The sequence below is a fragment of the Bos mutus genome, chromosome 19, assembly GCF_027580195.1.
Source record: "Bos mutus isolate GX-2022 chromosome 19, NWIPB_WYAK_1.1, whole genome shotgun sequence".
NCBI lineage: Eukaryota > Metazoa > Chordata > Mammalia > Artiodactyla > Bovidae > Bos > Bos mutus.
Window position 1 is genome coordinate 48,224,695 of NC_091635.1, and position 21,423 is coordinate 48,246,117.

The following is a 21,423-nucleotide window of genomic DNA, read 5'->3' on the forward strand; positions in this document are numbered from 1 at the left end:
TATTATTTTGGAGAAGGAAATGGCAACCCACTCCAGTGTTCTTGCCTGAAGAATCCCAGGGACGGGGGGGCCTGGTGGGCTGTCGTCTCTGGGGTCGCACAGAGTCGGACACGACTGAAGCGACTTAGCAGCTATTTATTTACTCATATGTGCTAAACAGTGTTCCAGGTACTTTACATGTATTGTATTACTTCTAAACCTTAAAACAGTCTTCCACAGTCTCAGTAAAGGTTCAGAACAAGAAGGTATTTTAGAAAAGTTCAAAAGAAATACTTTTTTTTTTTTTAAATTTGAGGGAAATACTAGCATGATTTCTATTAAAGGAAAATCAGACAAAATATACTTTTAAGTCAAAAAGCCTTAAAAGCCTGGAGGTAAGAGGGCATTTCACTTGATAAGAGATTAAATTCGTCAGAAAGATATTAGTTTGTATGCACCTAATAACCTGGCCTCAAAATGTGTAAGATAGAAACTGACAGAAAAATAAGGAGAAATAGACAAGTTCACAATCAGTAAAGATACACATTTTAAACGAGCTTCTTAACAAACTTGATTAATGGATAATAGGATACTGTGTCCAACAATTGTAAAACACTTTTGTTTTGGCCACACAGTGTGGCATACAGGATACTAGCTCCCTGACCAGGGAACGGACTCATGCCCCTGCTTTGGGAGCATGGAGCCTTAATCACTGGACCACCAAGGAAGTCCTCGAAATTACTTTCGTTTTAAGCAAACATGGAATATTGAAATTGAAATATGCTGGGCCATAGCAAATCTCAAGCAACTCAAAGCATTGAAATCTTACAAGGTAAGAGTCCCTGTAAGGCTCCTGTGTTGGGAAACCATTTGAGATTTGTAGCCAGAAATTTAAGATGGGGCTTTCCTGGTGGCCCAGCGACAAAGAACCCACCTGCCAATGCAGGCAATACGGATTCAGTCCCTGGTCTGGGAAGATCCCACATGCCTCAGAGCACCCAGGCCCATGTACCACAACTATTGAGCCTGTGCTGTAGAGCCTGGGAGCTGCAGCTACTGAGGCCTGCACGCCCTAGAGTCTGTGCTCCACAATGCGAGAAGACACCTCAGTGAGAATGTGTGCACTGCCTCTAGAGAGTAGCCCCTGCTCACCACAACTAGAGAAAAGCCCTCACAGCAGCAAAGACCAGCAAAGCCAAAAACAAACAAACATTTTTTAAAAGAATTTAAGGTGACTCTTCAAGGTTTTTCTCTCCAGTAAGATTAAGTGGTTTGGGTATAAGGATAAGAGAAAGTGATTAGTTGACTAACAAGAATGAAGTCCCAGGTGACCATACCAAGGAAGCCAGAGGTAGGGGAGCGAAGGATGTTTACAAGGATATTTAATATTGAATCCTGGAGTCTAAGCTGAGCAAGACGAGAAGTGAGGACATGATGAGCATGATCAGTGGTGGGAAAGTGGAAAGACTAATGGATGGGAGGGAAATATTAATGAAATAAAAGAATTGCTGGAGAGCATGAACTGGAAGAATAGAAAGTGGTGGTCAATTATTGGCATGCTTAAAATCAAGATTTTGGAGATGATGCAGCTATTGGGCCAGATGAGTGGGGCGATGACCATGGAATGGGAAACTAGAGTGGTATGTTGAACATGATTGTGATGAGACCTGAAACGCCAGTGTTAGATGAGTCATCCTCGTGATTATTGACCGGGAGCAGTTTAAGAGTAGAATGGACTATAGCAAGGATTTGAAGTTGAAGAGTGAGGGAGTAGATGGCATAAATAGGGTAGGAGAGTAACTGATGAAGTCTGATTGTAAGAAATTAAAATGTGTTCAGGGTTTTGAAGGAAAAGAGATGAGAAAAGGGGTTTGGAACCAAGGAGAATATTGTCCATTTACAGGAAATGTTTGAAGAAAAGTAGCAGTCTCCAAGTGAGAGGGCTTCCAGGGACAGCCAAGTTTCAAGTTAGGGAACTGAAGGGGAACGTTTCAGGGAGAAGGTTGAAGAATAGAGACATTTTCACTCAGTAAAAATTAGCTGTTAACCATCATTTCCATCGTCCCCGTCATCATGATTCATATTAAGTTCTGTGGTTAGCTCTTGTGCAATGCTATTCTTCTGGACACTTCAGTAAACTTTATAATATTGTATTGATTTGTCATTTGAAAGTGAAAGTGAAGTCGCTCAGTCGCGTCTGACCCTTAGCGACCCCATGGACTACAGCCCACCAGGCCCTCTGTCCATGGGATTTTCCAGGCAAGAGTACTGGAGTGGGGTGCCATTGCCTTCTCCGTTAACAGCGGCTAGGCATATTATATTTACTTGGAGCTGGTATACTTGGTGACAGCCTTAGTGCCCTCAGACACGGCGTGCTTGGACAGCTCCCCAGGTAGCAGCAAGTGCACGGCGGTCTGGATCTCCCTGGATGTGATAGTTGAGCACTTGTTGTAATGCGTCAGGCGCGATGCCTCACCAGCGATGCACTCGAAAATGTCGTTGATGGAGGAGTTCATGTGCCCATGGCCTTGGACGAGATGCCGGTGTCCAGATGGACTTGCTTCAGCACCTTGTACACGTACACGGAGCAGCTCTCCTTGCGGCTGCGCTTGCGCTTCTTGCCGTGCTTCTTCTGGGTCTTGGTCACAGCGTTTTCAGAGCCCTTTTTAGGGGCAGGAGCAGACTTAGCCGGTTCAGGCATGTTTATAATGACAACACCCAACAACGCAGAAAGATCTTGAAGATACGTCATTTAGTATTCATTAAATATATTTTTTTCTGTAAAAGTTGGGATACCAAGGGTATAATAATATCAAAATATTCGTTATCCTATCATACATATTGGAAATACGTGTTTAATCTCATTTGTGGAATAACTGCCGTATGCCAGGCTCTTATCTATTGCTAGAAATACAAAGACATGTAAGATACGACACCTCAGAGAGTATGGCTCAGTGAGCTCACCAGATATAACGTGTGTGTGTGTGTGCTTTCTAACACACCCAGTCTGAAAGATTTGATGCACACTTCCTCAGACTGTTAGCAGTGGTGGTCCTCTCAGACATGAAGGCATGGGAGAGGCAAGATATTAAGGGGAGCTTTTCATTTTTAGCCTATGTCCTTTGAATCTTCTATTAAAGTTAATTAATACAGGCCTTCTCTTGTGGTCCAGTGGTTAAGAATCTGCCTGCCAGTGCAGGGGACACAGGTTCTGTCTTCCCTGCTCCGGGAAGATTCCGTGCGGCGCCAGGCAGTTAAGCCCGTTCGCCACGACTACGGACGCCCGAGCACCCTAGAGCCTGTGCTCTGCGAGGGAAGCTACCGCGATGAGAAGCACACACCACCAACTAAAGAGGAAAAGAAAAGTTATGGAAGCTACAGTTTTTCTTTGTAGTAGTTAAAAGAAAAAGTTGTGGGGACTTCCTTGGCAATCCAGTGGTTAAGACCCCATGCTTTCACTGCAGGGGGCACAGGTTCCATCCCTGGCCAGGGAACTGATACCACATGCTGCGTAGCACAGCCAAAAAAAAAAAAAAAAGGAGAAATTGTGTTTTTTAAGCCTAAGTCTTTGTCTGTTGTTTCTAGGCAGGGATCCCAATGGGACCAATACCAGCAGGAGGAATGCCTTACCTGGGACAAGCACCATTCCTGGGAATGCGTCCTCCAGGCCCACAGTACACTCCAGACATGCAGAAGCAGTTTGCTGAGGAGCAGCAGTAAGAAACCTCAGGATGCAAGGATAAAGATGCATGATAGCACTTAAGTTTAAAATGGTCAAATAATCTGTAGTGCAGATTTGAAGAGGAAACAGTCACAGTGCCCTTAAAGCTCTTTAAAATGCTCTTATTATTTAAAAGTTTAAAGCCAGAAGGGACCTTAGAGATCCTAGAATTCAATCCACTGATGTTACATCTTGGGAAAATGAAGTCCAGAGAAATAAGCAACTTGTCAGTCCAGGCTACACAGTTACTGGAAAAACCTGGACCCAAGTGCAGGCCTCCTGATTCCCAGAGCCATTGCTCTTTCTCATGTATGGTACTGCCTCCCCGAGTAGAAGTTTCTTTTTTGTATGCAGAGCAAAGAGTGTGTTTATTTTGTCCACCTCCCTGTTTGTTTTTATATATATATATATATACTTTGAATGTAGAATGTTGTCTCCTACTTTTGCAAATTAGATAAGAAATAAGTTCATGTTTATAATTTAGGTACATCATTTTTTAGACTTATTTCATATATTTGGAAATTCATATAGTGGAGACATAGGATTATCTTCAGAAAATTAGGTACAATTATCAGTGAAGTTTTTAGTTCTAGAAATGCAAGGTGACATTGCTGAAGCTATTAGTAAAAGAAGTATGAATCTAACAGTCAGTTAATAATCCCTGAAGCTGACTCTTTAATGGTTGTTTTTCCTTCAGAAAACGATTTGAACAGCAGCAAAAGCTCTTAGAAGAAGAAAGAAAAAGACGCCAGTTTGAAGAGCAGAAGCAAAAGCTCAGACTTCTGAGTAGCGTGAAACCCAAGGTAACGTACTCCGCCCCACGCACACCCACTGCGTGCCTCCTCTCACTCACTCAGTGGGCTTTGTCACCGGGACACCAGCCCCGGCTGTAGGTGCGGTTGATTGATTTTCCTTTGTCTTAAGTCCAAAAGTGAAGGACTTCTCTCTTTCTGTAAAGAGACTTTATTGTTGAAGGGAATGAGATGTCAGGCATTATCTTCTCCACCTGTGTGTACTACCTTTGGGGTGCTTACAACCTTTTCTTGGGAAGCATTAACACTGGAGACTTAATATCGAACTCCTATACCCTAAAGCAGGGGTCCCCAGCCTCTGGGATCTAATTCCTGATGATCTGAAGTGGAGCTGATGTAATAGAAATTAAGTGCATAACAAACGTCACGTGTTTGAATTATCCTAAAGCAATCTCCGCCTTCCCCATCGCGCCACCCCACACACACACCTCCCATCCCCGTCCCTATCTGTGGAGAAATTGTCTTCCACGAACTGGGCCCTGGTGTCAAAAAGGTTGGGGACCACTGCCCTAAAGTAGTTTTAAATGGACCTTTTAATAAGATTCTATGGAGTACTGTTTTATTTTGCTGTGTGTCAGTGTTTTTCTGACTTGGAAAATTCACTGCTTAACATATGTGGTAAAAATATTGGAAATAGTTGAATATCTGCAGTTCTCTTTCAACTTGTGTGAATTTAGGACAAAGTGTGAGAGGTAAGTGAAGAAATATATATACATTTATTGTCTCTCAGACAGGAGAGAAGAGTAGAGATGATGCTTTGGAAGCCATAAAAGGAAACTTAGATGGGTTTTCCAGAGATGCTAAGATGCACCCTACTCCAGCATCACACCCTAAGAAACCAGGTAGTTTTAATTTTAATTTTCTTTTGATGGAAGATGATTGAAGTCCCTGTGTTTTTAACTGACGTGTGTGTGTGTGTGTGTGTGTGGAGAGTGAGTGTTGAATTCTTACTTCAAGCTAAATACAGATTTAGATGTTTTAAAATTTATAGTGGATTAAGAGCTCTGGTCTAGATAACTGTCTTGCAGGGAAAACTTCTTGTCTTCTAGTAAATGTCAGTATGTTAACTTTACTTGTAAATCTTCTGTACAAATGAGTATGTTAACATTAGTAAAACTCATTCACTCAAAGCAAATGTAGTAAATGAGTTTACTATTGCATTCTTATTATTTTAAATTAATTTTACTTTTTATGAACTAGTGAACTAGTTTAGGTTTTACTCAATGTGATTAAACTTACAGATTTTCTCAATGATTCCTTTAAAAAGTCATGGATTTAATAATTTTCTTGTGAAGTTTTAGTTTTTTCTTTGTAGAAATGAAAATATATTTCTTTGTAGTTTTTATTTCATTATTTTTTATATTCATTTCATTATGTCATCATCAAATAAGCAAAGGAAAAGTACCTGATAAAGCAGAGTAAAGGAAATTTATGGGGGTCGGGGGGCGGGATTGCATGTGTGTTAAACATGTAGCAGTTGAAATGAATCTTATCTTCACATAGCTGTTACCACATCCTTTTTTAAAATTTGATATTTTGACATTTTATTCTCAGCTAATTTCAAGATTAGCTTACCATTAATGGGTGAATAGTTTTCATAAATAATTCAGCTAAATACTATTATTTCCTAGCATATGTCATATTGACAAATTTTATCTTAAACCTTTATATTTTATAGGTGATATCAGGAAGAAATAATCTAATGTTGGCACAGTAATGAGTTCTTGACTTTCTGGGACAGCTTTGCCTCTGTCCATTAATTTCACTTGTTAGATTATATACTCAGGTTATCATTACAAAAAGTGTGCCCCAAAGTAAAATATATACTGAGATTGAAAAGGGAATGGATATTAGTGATCAGAATGAGTTCAGAAAAGGAAAAGCATACCTCAAGGTGAAAATGTATAAGCTGAATGAGCTAGTCAGTAAATCATTGGAGTATAGTCATTGGAATGGTAACATTGGACCCAGCATGGAGCTTAGAAAAAGGAGAAGAAGGCAGAGAGGGATGGTCATTGTCAGGTCACATACTGTTCTATCCATATAGAATGCCTTGTTTGGGCAACCAAGTATAGTTTAACAACCTCACAGGTTAAATAATACATTGGGGTTTTGATGTTCAGTTAATCTCTTGAGTTCAGTCAGCATGCATGCAGTTAGCTATTTCTAGTTAACTGCTTCATGCTTAGCTAGAAAAATACTTGTTTTCTGAAGCAAGCCCAAGGAATTACCAGAGCTTCTCCAGCTAGGATCTTAAACCTAGGCCTAAAGCACCTAAAGAGTTTCCAGCCTTTTTCCACCAAAGACATCTTTTAATTTTCCCCTATAGACTGTTTATCTTAAAATAGTGAATACAAACTGTATCACATAATTTTTATACTTCTTATTAATCATATATATATAGCTATGAGTTTTTAAGCCAAATATATGCCACATAGAATTAAAGTAATTCCAGTCAAATGCAAGGAAATATTGGTATAGCCTAAAAAAAAAAAAAAAAAAATTGGTTTAGCCTAAATAGGATCCATCTAAAAATATTCATAGTAGCTCTCAGTTTTCCATTATTGCTATGTTCTACCAGTAATGGTCAGAGAACCGAAACTGAGAACTTAAGTACACACTCTCAGACACTCTCAGTAACCATTATTGGGAGGGTTGGGATTCATTATGACATGGCTTTTTTTCTTTTTTCTTCATTTTTTATAGTCATTTTGCACTTTTTATAGAACTTTAATGCTTCCAGGTTTTATTTCATAGATCCAAAAGAGAAGCACATAAGTGTCCCCATTTTTCAAATGAGGGCTTTAAAAAAAAAAAGACTGCTCCTTGTGACATTAGACTTTAGTATTAATAAATGTTATAGCAATTCAAAGTTTGCAATGTGAAGAAGCAACAATAATATTATTGTGAATGAGCCTTAGATTATTAAACCTAATCCCTGTAGAGAGGTTTATTACATAAGTGAATCTCATATTTGACAGTAAAAAGCCATGGTGACATTTGTATCTTTTAGAGGCAGAGTTCTTTTAAACATAGCGCTTAGCTAGGATTTATTTTTTTAATTGGCTGCTAAGTTATTTGACTTAACACTTTATAGTGTCCTAATTTTGGTGCTTCTCCCAAGAAAGCATCACTTTGGTAATGTGTTTGATGTTCTTGTTGCCCCTGTAATTTTCATTCCCTGTATAGTAGCTTTCATCCTCCTATGAAATATGAACTATGCTAAGTGTATCAATTAGGCATGATTTATCAAAAATTATAAGTATGTGTCATGCATTGTTTTTTACTGGCCTAAGGAAATTTAGTCATCAGCGTGTATCTCTAAAATGTATTCAGCAGCATATAGGCAGATTTTCTTATTTATATTGGTTTGAGAAAATATTATCCAAATAAACAGATAGTTGAGTTTCAAAAGTAATCACCACTTTGATGTAAATTACTAATGGTCTCGAGGAAAAAAATGAGTGCTATTCTAATAAAAGGAGGAAAGAGATTTTGAATTTTACAGTTTTCTGCTTTTGAACCAAATGCAAAATAGCTATAAAACCTCTTTTTTTAAAAAGACCAAAAAGCTATTTATAGATAGACATCAAAGTGTTTGCATTCATTGTATGATTCCGTGTGACTGTCATTACATGTTCTTTCTTAGTCGCCTCCACTGTTCATGCTTCAGTATGTTCTGTTGGAGTTGTGCTACATCTCAGTTTCTTTTCCCCTGTTAATTTTCATTTCTGTGTGTTTCATTGCCATTTTCCGTTTTGCAGATTATCCCACATCATCTCATTCTACTAAAACTGTCTCCCCATCACCTGCCTTTCTTGATGAAGAAGAATTCAGTGACTTTATGCAGGGGCCTGTTGAAGTTCCCACATGTGGGCCTTCCTCCACTTCCCAGCCTTTTCAGTCTTTCCATTCCACCACCCCACTTGGCCAGTTGCATGTACAGAAGGCTGGAGCACAGCCTCTCCCTCCAGGTCAGAGTCCTATGTCTGTTGCCTTACATGGTGTCCCTGGGCAAATTCCTTGTTTCTTTACTGCTTCAGCCTCATACAATGTGCAGGAAACAGGTAACTCCTAAGCTCTTAATGAAAATATTTTGAAAAATCTAGAAAAATTTATTTCACTTACATACGTAGAATAATACAGTGATGTTGGCAAAGAAACATGGGCCTGAATATGTGAGTACTATTGAAATTCACCAAAATAAGACTCTAGATAAGAATCTAGATTTTTTAAAAAAAATCTGGGGGCCTCACGTTCTGAAAAAGTGATTTGAAACTTCTATTGCTAACTTTGGGACCTATTTTTTATTATTATTTTTTAAATTACAAAAGTATGCTAACACATTTAAAGCAGACTTGGAAAATACAGAAAAAAGTTATAGTTCCACTAAATATTATAGTTATTTTTAAGTAAATTAAGATTTTTTGTTAAAGTTTCAGTATCAAGCTCTCAAAAATTAATACAATGAACAGACAGAAAAATAGAGGTATATAGTAGACCTGAAAAGCACTGTGAATCAATTCAACAATTAAGATTTATATGGTTTTCATACAACAGCAGGATACAAACTCTGTTCATATTTCCTGAACTGTAAATCAGGAGACACTGGAACATATCCAGGGACATAAAGCAAGGTGAAAAAAACAAGGTGCAGAAGTTTCATGGTCTAAAGGTATTGAAATGATACACAGTCTGTTCTCTTATTACTATGAAATTATATTAGAAACCAGTATCAAAAGTTATTTGAAAATAACCCACATATTTTCAAGTGCACTGTGACATTTACCAAAACTTAGCCTTTGAAAGCCTCAATAAAGTTAAAAGACTGAAAAAACACAGAGGCTGATTGCAGAGAAGAAACATTTAAATGAGAAATTAATTTCAAAATGAGAATTAATATCAAAGATTACTTTAAAAGCCCCATGTATTTAGAAATTAAATGCCCACTTTTAAACGATAGGTGTATCTAAGAAGTTATGATCCCTTTAAACCACGTTAGAACTGTAGTAACAAACTGATTTTTTCAGAAGGTGACTCTTGTTTGGGGAAATACCCATGATCATTTTCTTAAGAGTAATTAGCCAGGGAAAGCTGCTCTAGAAAGTGCTCTCTGGTTCTGTGATAAAGCATGTGGGGGTTCAGAAGCCCAGGGTATCCATTTACTGTCAGTTTGTCCTTGGACAAATCTTTGAACATTTCTGTACCTCGGTTTTAATCACATGTGGGAACGAGGGGTTGGGGGGGGCACTTACTCTGTCTTGAGATTTAGAATAGTGCTGAGAGGGCTCTTAGCTGACATGTTCTTGTCCACACTTTCTCAGTTGACAGATGCAGAAATAGGCAGTAGTCTATAGAAGTGTCTGTATCTTGTGTAGGTCACCAAATTTCTAAGGTAACACATCTTCCCCCACGCCATTCTACCTTCTGTCTCACAGAATTCCTGAGAATCAAAGAAGATAACGATGGTTAAGTTTTCTAAAATCACTAAAGTATCTCCAGTTCTGTACAAACGTGTGGGCTTGAATTATTTCAAAATTTAAATTATATGTGGCAGGGCCTTCCCTTTAGAATCTGGGGGTGGAAATGGATGGTTGAAAAATTAGAAGCTTGCAATACTATACAAATAATCCTTCATGCTGTTTGTTTAGGCTCTTCCTTGGAGGAGAAGCTCCTAGTATCTTGTGATTTAAGTACATCTGGGCAGGAACAAATTAAATTTAATACCTCTGAAGTTGGGCACAAGGCCCTAGGCCCAGGTTCCAGTAAGAACCATCCCAGTTTAATGGCCAGTAATGGGGGTGCTGTAGATGGACGTGTAAGTGGTACCACTACTGCAGAGGCAGCAAAGACTTCAGACCAAAACCTGTGCATTGAAGAGAGTGGTGAGCTCATGAAATTTTCAGCAAAAAGTTCATGTAACCAAATGTCGCTCCAGTGCTAACACCTTAAGCGTTAATCTTAAAATGAATGCTGCTTGATTTTGCTAATTGATATTTTTTGCTTAAAATAATTTGTAATGCATTCTTTTCTGTAATTAACCCCTACGATTTTGCTCTGAATTCTTTCAATACACTGTTACTCCTTTAAAAAAATTTTTTTTGATAACCAGTTTTTTTAATCAAAATCATTCCTGATTTAAAATTTCTTCTTCTATTTTATAAAAACTTTTCCCCCTCTTAAACTTTCTGTTCTTCCTTAAGGTTGAAAAGTTAAAATTTAACTGAAAAAGTCACCAATGAGAATATGTGTTGCTTCTTGGAAATAAACCATACACACTGCTGCCTGAAGATCCACATTTTTGTAAACTCAGCTTGCAGAGATGAATGTGGACAACCCAGGAGGCAAACTCTTGGAGGCTGTTTTACAGGACAAAGTGAAAACAAAAAAATGTAAATAACAGTGCTATACATCTGAGGCAGCAGTGTCATATTCAAGATTTTAAAACATAAAACTTTGCAAAGAAACATTATTAAAAGCTGCAAGTGAAGCTTGGACAATTTTTTTTTTTTGTACACGTAATTTTTAAACCACTGCCTGTCATGTTTTTGCCTGTAATTTGTAATATATGTGAATGGTACAAGCTTCATATGATCCAGAGTATTGATTTGATACATCTTAGGGTTTTTTTGTTTTCTTTTGTTTGTTTTATGTTTTTATAAAAACATAAACTGTGTTTTTAGTTTATGCCTTAGGACAGTGTTAATGTACAAGAGTTGGTTAGAAACCAAATTTTAGTTGAATTGGTGACTTTTTTTTAGTGTCTCCAGCCAGCATGCTTCTTATAAAAAGCCATGACTCAGTGTGATTTCCACTTCTGTTGCACGGACCATTACATACATTAGATGGTGTTCTTTATCTCCTAGGTGTGGGGGTATTTCCCTCACAGGATCCTGTTCAGCCCAGAATGCCTCCTTGGATTTACAATGAGAGTTTGGTTCCAGGTAAAAAGCTTTTTTGCCCAAGATTCCTATCTGGATACTTTACTTCAAATGTTGTAGTGTAGTTGTAAATGTTTACTATTGTGGCTACAGAATATGCAGAAGAAATTATAACTTTATTTTTTCTGAAAGAGTACAGAAAATTAAATACAGTTCATATATGAAATAACTATATAAATGAAGGAAAAATGTTTTGCTGTAATGTTTTAATGACCATCATATAACTTTTATTTCTAAAAGGTTGTCTTAAATTTACTATTTTAAAAGACACTATCAAAATATAGCATCACCAACTCAGTGGACATGAATTAGGGCAAACTCTGAGAGATAGTGAAGAACAGGGAATCCTGGCGTGCTGCAGTCCACGAGGTCGCAAAAATCGGACACGACTTAGCAACTGAAGCTTTTAAACACACACGTAATTTCCTAGCCAAAATATGTGTTCTTGGACTTCCCTGGTGGTCCAGTAGTTAAGAATCGCCTGCCAATGCAGGGGACATGGGTTCCATCCCTGGTCTGGGAGGATCCCACATGCCACAGAGCAGCTAAGCCCATGAGCCACAACTGCTGAAGCCCGCGTGCCCTAGATCCCATGCTCCGCAGCAAAAGAAGCCACCTCAATGAGAAGCCCGCATGCAGGAGTGAAGACCCAGCACAGCCAAATAAATAAATACAAACTTAAAAAACATATGTTCGTATGGCACGCCTACTAACCTTTAATCCATATGTAATGCTAGATGTAAAATTTCTTTTTAAACATTTTTCTCTACCTTAAACCTGCTTTCATCCATCAACTCCTCTAACTAGGGTCACCAGATTCAGCAAATCCACATACAGAACATCCAGTTAAATTTGAATTTTATATGAACAGCAAAAAATTATTTAGAATAAGTATACCCCATGCAATATTGGCATCCTGTATTTTATTCAGCAACCCTATCCCTAACAGCTTTTCCCACTTTGTCCTTTAGAAAGTCCATTTTATTGTGAAAGACTCCCCAGTGAACCCTTCCTTTTTTTCAAACACTTATTCTCCTCTCTCACTTCAGCTGTAACTGTGTCTTCCTCTGAAGGCTCTGTTCCCAAACACCTTACCCAGTGATGTTTTCTCTAATAGCCTCTGCTTCACTGGGACAAGACAGAGGTGATATGGGTATAATTTGTGCTTCCCACTGCTATTAATATTTGCAGATTAGTTCCACCATCATTACTTTACAACTTCTTTTTTAAAATCCAGAGCATCTGCTTACACCACCTCTGTCTTACTGCTGTACTGTCTCCTGGTGAGAAGACTCCCTCTTACTTCTAACCCAAAATCTTCATCTGTAGAACCAAGCTCCAGCCTCTCTTCTAAGCTCCAGACCCTAATTGTCTGCTGGACATTTCCACTTGAATATCTTTGTAGCAACTCAAACCCTTGATGTGGCTTCAGTTCTGTAAAAGCAGTTTGACTTAGGATTATTCATTTATAAGCATCAATGACAACAAAAAAGGTGAATCATTTGTAATATGTTTACATTTGTTATCTGGTCTTTCCTGTAATAGATGCCTATAAGAAAATTTTAGAAACCACAATGACTCCAACTGGAATAGACACCGCTAAACTTTATCCCATCCTGATGTCATCTGGGCTTCCCAGGGAAACTCTTGGACAGATATGGGCCTTGGCCAATCGAACCACACCTGGAAAACTGACTAAAGAAGAACTTTATGCCGTTCTCGCCATGATAGCAGCAACACAGGTAGACATTCTTTAGAAGGTTAGGTGTATATTTTCAATATAAACTGGGAGAATATGAATCCTTTTTCCTACAACTTATAGAACTCTTTGAACATTAAAATTTAGGTTATTTTCAGGATAGAGTTCTTCAGAATGTACTGTTTATATGATATGCGTGCTAGCACAATACTCTTTTATTTAAAGGCTTTACTATATTAACATTCTCTGACCTAACTGTAATCCTTTTGAGCTTGAAAGTTAGTAATAGATGAAGTTTCTCTGTCCTTTGAAGTCCTTGTCTAGAATTCCTTAGATATAGATAAAGTGTACTCGGTCTGGCAGCAGTTTTTCTCATATTACAAAATCATTGTAAAGGATTTGATTACAGTGAATTAACCAAACTTGTCAGAGTGAAAATGTCATATTGAGTGTGTGTTGGCCGTTTCTTTGCTACATATTAGATTTACATTAACCTTATAACTTACTTTCTGATGTCAAATTCCTGCGTCCTGGGAGAGTCAGAGAGAAAACCCCAGGGCTGCAGATTTTACATTTAGGTCTCTGTGTCAGATGCGGGCCGTATGTGGTTTGCAGTTTCCTAAAATGTCCCCGTTTTCCTCCTGTTCTGTGTAGAGGGGTGTTCCTGCCATGAGTCCCGATGCTTTGAATCAGTTTCCAGCGGCTCCTGTTCCAACCTTAAGTGGCTTTCCTGTGACTTTGCCAGCTGCTGTGAGTCAGCCCACAGGGATGCCCTCAGGCCCTGCAGGCTCCGTGCCCCTCACCCTCGGGCAGCCAGTCATGGGCATTAACCTTGTTGGGCCAGTCGGGGGAGCTGCAGCCCAGGCTTCCAGCGGCTTCATGTCAGCTTACGCTGCAAATCAGGTAGATGAAGAGGCTGTGTGTATTCCAAATTATCTCTGAAAGTGAATCCGAGCAAGTGTTTTTTCCAAGAAATGTAGTAAAGATTGCTGGATTATGATGGACACTGGCAGTGGAAATTAAGCAGTGTTAAATGGCACCCCACTCCAGTGTTCTTGCCTGGAGAATCCCAGGGATGGCGGAGCCTGGTGGGCTGCTGTCTATGGGGTCGCACAGAGTCGGACACAACTGAAGGGACTTAGCAGCAGCAGCAGCAGCAAAACAATGCAACATTGAATTTTTCATTATTTAAAAAGCAAAAGAATTTCTGAAGCCTTCAGATACTTGAATTTTGGCTAAAAATGTGTAGTTCTTTATCATATGTATTTTAAACATCAAGTTTAATAAAGCTAGTTAAATCCTTAAGCTGTTTCTTTCGAAAAAGCTGCTAAGCCTGATTAAGATGTTTCCTTTTATTTTTCATTCTCAGTTTAGCAAAAAAATTTTTTTAAACATATATTTAGTGTTAGTAAAAATGTGGGGAAAGGATTTTTTGGTACAGCCTTTTTGGAAGGCACATTTGGCAATAGCTATCAAAATTCTAAATATTCGAGTCTTCTTAACCAGCAGTCATGCTTTTAGGAGTCCATCTCACAGAGCTAGTAACTCAAATGAGCAAAAATATACAAGAGTATTTGTTGTAGTGTTGTTAGAGTGAAAATTAGGAATAGCTGCATATCTATCAACCAGAAGAAAAATGTTAAATAAGCTTTGGTTTATCTGTACAGTAGTAGACTATTGGATTATTCAGATGAATGTGGTGGATGCACATGTACTGCATGAAAAAGATGTCCATGTTGAATAATTTCATTTAAGTGCAAAACAATATAGTACAAGCTTGTTTTTCGATAAAACGAACTGTTAACAGCGTTCACTTCCTAGAGCATGGGATTACGAGTGTTCACAGTTTATACATAGATGTGATAGATTAAAACAAGTTTGTGTCACTTGTCATATACAAACGTGATTAAACTGTTTCATAAAGATGGCAGTTTCTCAATCTATTAAATGTGATTCAGCTATTTAAAAATTATATAAATTAAGTTAAACCGGTCTTTTACCATTTTTACAAGAATATTTACAAGTACTAAGCAGCATTCTTGCCTTAAGTGGTTGAGCTGATGTTATGTCTAAAGGGTGTTCTCCTAAAATTAGGTATTTGTACTGAAATGGGAGCATTTTAAAAGGTTGTCTTTGAAGTTGATGGTTAAATATTTGTTATTTAGCTTTTTATTATTGGATATTTTCTGTTTCAATGTCCTCTGTAAACCTAGGTGGTCAAACCAGAAGATGACGACTTCCAGGATTTTCAAGATGCTTCCAAGTCAGGGTCACTTGATGACTCATTCAGTGATTTCCAAGAGTTGCCGGCTTCTTCAAAATCAAATAATTCTCAGCATGGAAACAGGTAGAAAAGAGTTGCATATCGTTAATATAGTATTTAATAATTGAGAAAGAGGCAGTCTACAATAAGAAGCCTAAATAAAAGAGAATTAAGACTCCTTACTCTCATGATTTCTAGATGATTCCCACTGTATTCATACTTTTATTCTCCAAACTTCTTTCCCCTTTGTCCACCTTAAACTTCAGTTTCTACCGTTCCTCCCAGTATACACCTACTTGACAATATTTCTTTCTGCTTGTGCTAAACCTGATTTATTACAACTGAGTGTATTTGTGGCAAGGATGACTTCATATTCTTATATTAGATTCAGGTCTTCAACTGCTGAAAAGCTTTATAGACAGGGGTACATATTTTAACATGTTGCAATATAGTATATATTATTGCTAATCTATACTATATACTAATATATTATTGTATACTATCTGCAGAAATCATTTAGAAATTGAAATGCATATATATTTCAAATTGAAATATGAAATATGAATAGACATGAAATATAAAAATTCATGTCTCTCTTATGTTTAAGTTGAAATCGGTGGCTTTTAGGCCTTGAGGTTTTCGTTTGTGTGAAAATGTTAGTCACTCAGTTGTGTCTGACTCTTTGTGACCCCATAGACTGTAGCCCGCCAGGCTCCTGTGTCCTTGGCATTCTCCTGGCAAGAATACTGGAGTGGGTAGCCATTTGCTTCTCCAGGGGATCTTTCTGACCCAGGGATCGAATCCAGGTCTCCTGCCTTGTAGGCAGATTCTTTACCATAAAGTTGCGTAAATGTTTTTCTAATGTTTTATGTACTAGCTTAACTTTTAGGTACAGTAACTGATTCAGGATGTGGTCAACACCTTTCCATCTTTTTTTAAGACTTTTTTTGTTTGTTTGTTATGGACCATGCTTAAAGTCTTCATTCAATATGTTACAACATCGCTTCTGTTTTATGCCTTGGTTTTTTGGCCACAAGGCATGTAGGGTCTTGGCTCCCCGACCAGGGATTGAACCCCACCTCCTGCATTGGAGGTTAAAGTCTTAACCACTGACAGGCCAAGAAAGTCCCTCTGTTATTTTTAAAAAATTTATTTACTTATTTTTGGCTGTGCTGGGTCTTCATTGCTTCATGCAGGCTTTCTCTAGTTGCAGTGCTTGAGACTCTCGTTGTAGCGGCTTCTCTCGTTGTGGAGCACGGGCTCTTGGGCACATGGACTTCAGTAGTTTTGATGCGTGGGCTTAGTTGCCCAGAGACATATAGGATCTTAGTTTCCTGACTAGGGATCGAACCCATGTCCTCTGCATTGGCAGGCGGATTCTTAACCACTGGACTACCAGGGAAATCCCTCCTTCATCTTTTAAAAGTATTCATTAATAAATACTTCTTCCACCAAGTAAAGCATATGAGGCTTTGAGTAAGCAGTGTGAATTTCTTTGGTTGTTTTGGGAACTTGTTTTTGTCAGGATACATATTCCATTTCTCTTATATTCCTGTTTGTGCAACTTATCTTTTCTGTTTTAACCAGTTGATTATCTCTTAGCACTTCCTGCAGACACTATAAGAACAACTTAGGGATAGGCATAGGGAAAGAATTATTTTCCTAATTTTAAGACTACATCAAACACTTGTAAATGACACATAGAAGAGACATACGAGGAATGTGACTGTAAAGTACTGGGAGTTCAAGCCACACACGTATTATTAACGTGGTAAACACATAATCCTTCTTTCTCAGGTCTTTTCCTGTGCACAAATTGATATATATATATATATATATATATACACTTTTTTTTTTAAATATGTATGTATTTGGTTCTGCCAGATCTTAGTTGTGACACGTGGAATCTTCAGTCATGACTTGTGGGATCTAGTTCCCTGACCAGGGATTGAACCCGGGCCCTCTGCATTGGGAACTTGGAGTCCTAGACACTGGACCACCAGGGAAATCCCACATATTGATCTGTTCTGCTCTTGTCTAGAACATGTCTGAATACTAGGCATCTCAAATTACCTGCATAAAACGATTCATTATTTTCCTGCTAAAGCTAAATAAAAATTTGTTAAATCACATATCCAGTCACCTAATCAGAAATGTGTTGTTTTTGACCCCCTCCTCGCTCCTGCTTGGTGTGGGAAAAGGCCCCGTGTAATCTGGCTTCTGCCAGCCCTCTCGACTGTTGCCATTTCCCCACAGCTTATCTCCAGCCACACAGACCATGCTCTCTCAAGCTTCTGGCTTTTTACATCCCGTTTTCTTCTATCTGAAGCTTTCTCTAGAGTTAATTCTAGTTCCATGTCAAAAATTGATTTAATGCAGGAAGGTTTTACTAACCCTTCTCCATCAGTCCCTACCTCCAAGATGAGTTCAGGGCGTCTCCTTCTCTACTGCCCTGGCAGCTTGTGAATATCTGTGCCCTAACTGCCATGACTGGTTTACCTGACTGTTCCCCTTCCCTCGGCAGTAGGTAACTGACGATAGGATTTCATGTGTCTATATATATTACTTAGCCCACAATATGTAGTTCATAAAGGTTTGATGGATGAATATATTGTAGTATGAAGGTTACAAACTGAATTTATCAAATTGATGATTCATTCCTCTGGGAGAAAACTCTTCAGCAGATGAAATTGAAATTTGAGCATAGAAAGTTTTAAGGTGGTTGCCTGACTTGAACTGTTTAATAGGGTATTAGCAATTTTGTGTGGCATTATCTCCACATAAATAGTTTACTTTCATGTATAGAAAAAACTTTGCAGGTTTTTCTTCTTCAATTCTGGCTTGACTGCTACTATGGTTTCCTTGCATGAAAACATTTGTTCATGTCTAAGAATTCACACTCAGTGTTTGTTTATTCATTCAGACACATTTACATAGCATCTGCTGGGCGCCAGACATTGGGGTAGTCACTGGAAATAAAATACAGAAGCAAAAGGCACAGTTCCTGCTCTAAAGATGCTTAGCTTTATCTGAGTATTTATATTGTCTAATAAAACTCTCTTAGAATTGCTCCTTCAGTCATGTGTATGTTCATGTGTAATGAATTCCCTATCTTAATGATGATCTGTATTCCATATTGTGAATTATTTGAAAAGGATATTTGTTAAGTCATGATATAAATAGTTAAGGCTAGGTAAGACCACTTTGGGCAGCATTTATAACCAAAAAATAGGCATTGTTCGAGAAGATGAAAAGGCAAATAAAGTGTTAGAAATAGGCTGGAGCGGAGAGTATCGTTTGTGGGGAAAAATGACATTAAGAGCAGGCACTGGTTATGGACTGCCTTATGATTTGTGACATAATCTGTAAAGCGTTTTAGAAATAAGTGGCATGGTGAAAGTGATTCTTGCTACTGTGTATGGGATAAATGCAGCTTCCATGGTAATCCTGTTGTGAGATGATGAGATGCTCTCAGTTTAGAGTGACAGGTACTGAGAAGGGTTTATCTGAGAAATTGGTTGGACTCAGTGTTGAACTGGATGTCAGAGTCCTGGAGACCTGGCACGAAAGGGCATCTGGAAGGGAGCAACATCATTCATTTATCCATTTGGAAAATACTTGCTGTGTGCCAGGCACTGGGGAACCACATATAGTAAAACAAAGCAGACATGGGGTGCTGATGCTAGAATAGTTCAAAAGGATTAAAGCACATGGGGGTTTTGAGTTGGCTTATTTTCTTTTGCTTTTTTATTTTTATTTATTTTTAAAATTTATATATTTTTGGCTGTGCTGGGTCTTGGTTGCTGTGCATGACCTTCTCTGTTTGTGGTGAGTGGGGTCTACTCTCTAGGTTTGGAGTGCAGCCTTCTTACTGCTGTGGCTTCTCTTGTTGCGGAGCGTGGAGTCAATAATTGTGGTGCACAGGCTTAGTTGCCTGATGGCGTGTGGGATCCTCCCGGATCAGGGAATGAACCCCTGTCCCCTTCATTGGTAGGGGCAGGCAGATTCTTAACCCCCGGACCACCAGGGAAGTCCTTGTTTTGCTTTTGAAATGGATTTCTTTAGCAGGGTGAGCAACTAGGTAAAATCATCTACCGCAGCCGCACGGAGTAACTGTAAAACCTAAATGATAACTAGAGAAAAAGAAGAAAACAGTTTTTGGTGACTAAATTATTTAAGTCTCATCTTTCAATAGAATGCAGGTTCTTAAATTTTAAAACGACATGCCTCTCTCACTGAGTGCCTTTCATTAGTATTAAACAATCGTAATAACCATTTCCATGTTTGGAACATGAAACATGTTACATGACTGGCATAAACACTTTCATAATGATTACAGTTTTATTTAGTAATTGCTTCAAGGATAGAACTGAAATTATGTCTTTTTAATATGTGTAAAATTACAATCTGAGTCATAGGTTTTTTTTGCTTCCTTACCCTAAAGAGCCTCTATTTTTTCCTACTTCTGAAAATAATCTTTAAATTAATGATATTCAAATAAATATCACATTTAGTAGATTTTACAATAGACTTTAAAAGCCCAGAGCTAACACTCGCAAATCATGAAAAATCACTCAACTCTGTGGTTTTTTTCCTGAGACATTGATTACCTTTATTCCTGTGCAGCATTCTGTTCAATGAGTTGTCATTTAATTACTTATGGAACTGTTAAAAACCCACCTATTCTGTATAAACAGTGACCTGTTTGGCCAGATCAAATGTGTAGAAGGTGCCTGGTAGTGGAGTGAAATGATAGTATTTGGAAGCACTAACTCCTCCAGCATTGTGGGTGCCCATTAGCACGCATGTGTATGAGCTGGGTTTTTACCTTGCTTGTAGGCCACTGATAAGAAGATTTAAATGACTATGGAAAGATTTTTGCTCCAGGGCAAAGAACTCAATAGAAATCCATTTATATAACTTGCATGTATGGTGGTATTGAATGCCACAAACTAGTAGTGGAATGTAGTCATTCATATGTAAAGGTGGTTCTTCCAGGGAGCTGCCAGGGTCTGATAAGAAAAAAAAAAAAAAGGCAAAGCTTTTGTAGTTTGTGTTTAAGCCATCCAAGAATTACCCACACAGATACTACTCATTACACTGTTTTTCCATTCAGCAGGGAAATGTGTCCACAGGCAAAAGTATCTGTCTAATTTTGAAGTGATTGTTGTTTTGCTGCAAAGATAGCTTCTGGAACTTCTTGATGTGATCCTTGTAATAATACAGATTGAATGTATTAACTCTTACTGCTGCTTATCATAGGTGGGAACTCCTGCCAGTAAGCAGTGTAGTATGATCAAGAGGGACAGTTTGCATCTTGGTTGAACAGCATTGCAGAAATAGATTTTTATCTTAACTATTCCGCCTCTGCATTGTGAACCCATTTGAGAGAATAATTTACATGAAGCTTAACATAATTTAAAATACTAGGTTTACGTACTTGGAGCAGTTCACTTTCACAGATTTATGTGTTTATCACTTTCACAGATTTAAATATAAAATTGCAGGTGGTCGTTGTTCTGTAATATTTCTAATGCCATTCCAGTGGGTCTTTTTCTTTAATTAATTAATTTATTTTTTGGCTATGCTGGGTCTTCCTTGCTGCACATGGGCTTTCTGTAGTAGCGGAGAGCAGAGGTGACCCTTGGTCGCAGCGCACGGGCTTCTCACCGCGGTGGCTTCTCTCTGTGCAGAGAACAGGCTCTAGGAGTGCGGGCTTCAGGAGTTGCGGCACTCGGGCTCTAAAGTGTGGGCTCAGTAGTTGCGGCACACAAGCTTTGCTGCCCTGTGGCATGTATGGAACCCGTGTCCCCTGCATGGGCAGGCGGATTCTTAATCACTGGACCACCAGAAAATCCCACTCCAGGGGTTTTTATGGCTTAAAAGATGATTTAGATGGTCAGCATGGATCTGACCCCTCTTCACATAATCAAGGAAAGAATTACTGCTTGAATGTTGTTTCAGTCTATTTTTTTCAAGGAAAAAAAAATGTCTTTGGTCACATGTGG

The 21,423-nt window shown here is 38.4% G+C and overlaps 1 protein-coding gene across 1 annotated transcript in view; it reads left to right on the forward strand.

Annotated features, from left to right (window-relative positions):
- The window catches only part of SYNRG (synergin gamma), an 87,657-nt gene that overhangs the window by 22,446 nt on the left and 43,788 nt on the right, over positions 1-21,423 (forward strand). The window contains 9 exon segments of the mRNA XM_070390501.1: positions 3,565-3,695; positions 4,398-4,503; positions 5,243-5,354; positions 8,277-8,486; positions 10,164-10,397; positions 11,379-11,456; positions 12,999-13,195; positions 13,807-14,055; positions 15,366-15,499. Coding sequence (XP_070246602.1) covers positions 3,565-3,695; positions 4,398-4,503; positions 5,243-5,354; positions 8,277-8,486; positions 10,164-10,397; positions 11,379-11,456; positions 12,999-13,195; positions 13,807-14,055; positions 15,366-15,499 — 1,451 coding nt within the window.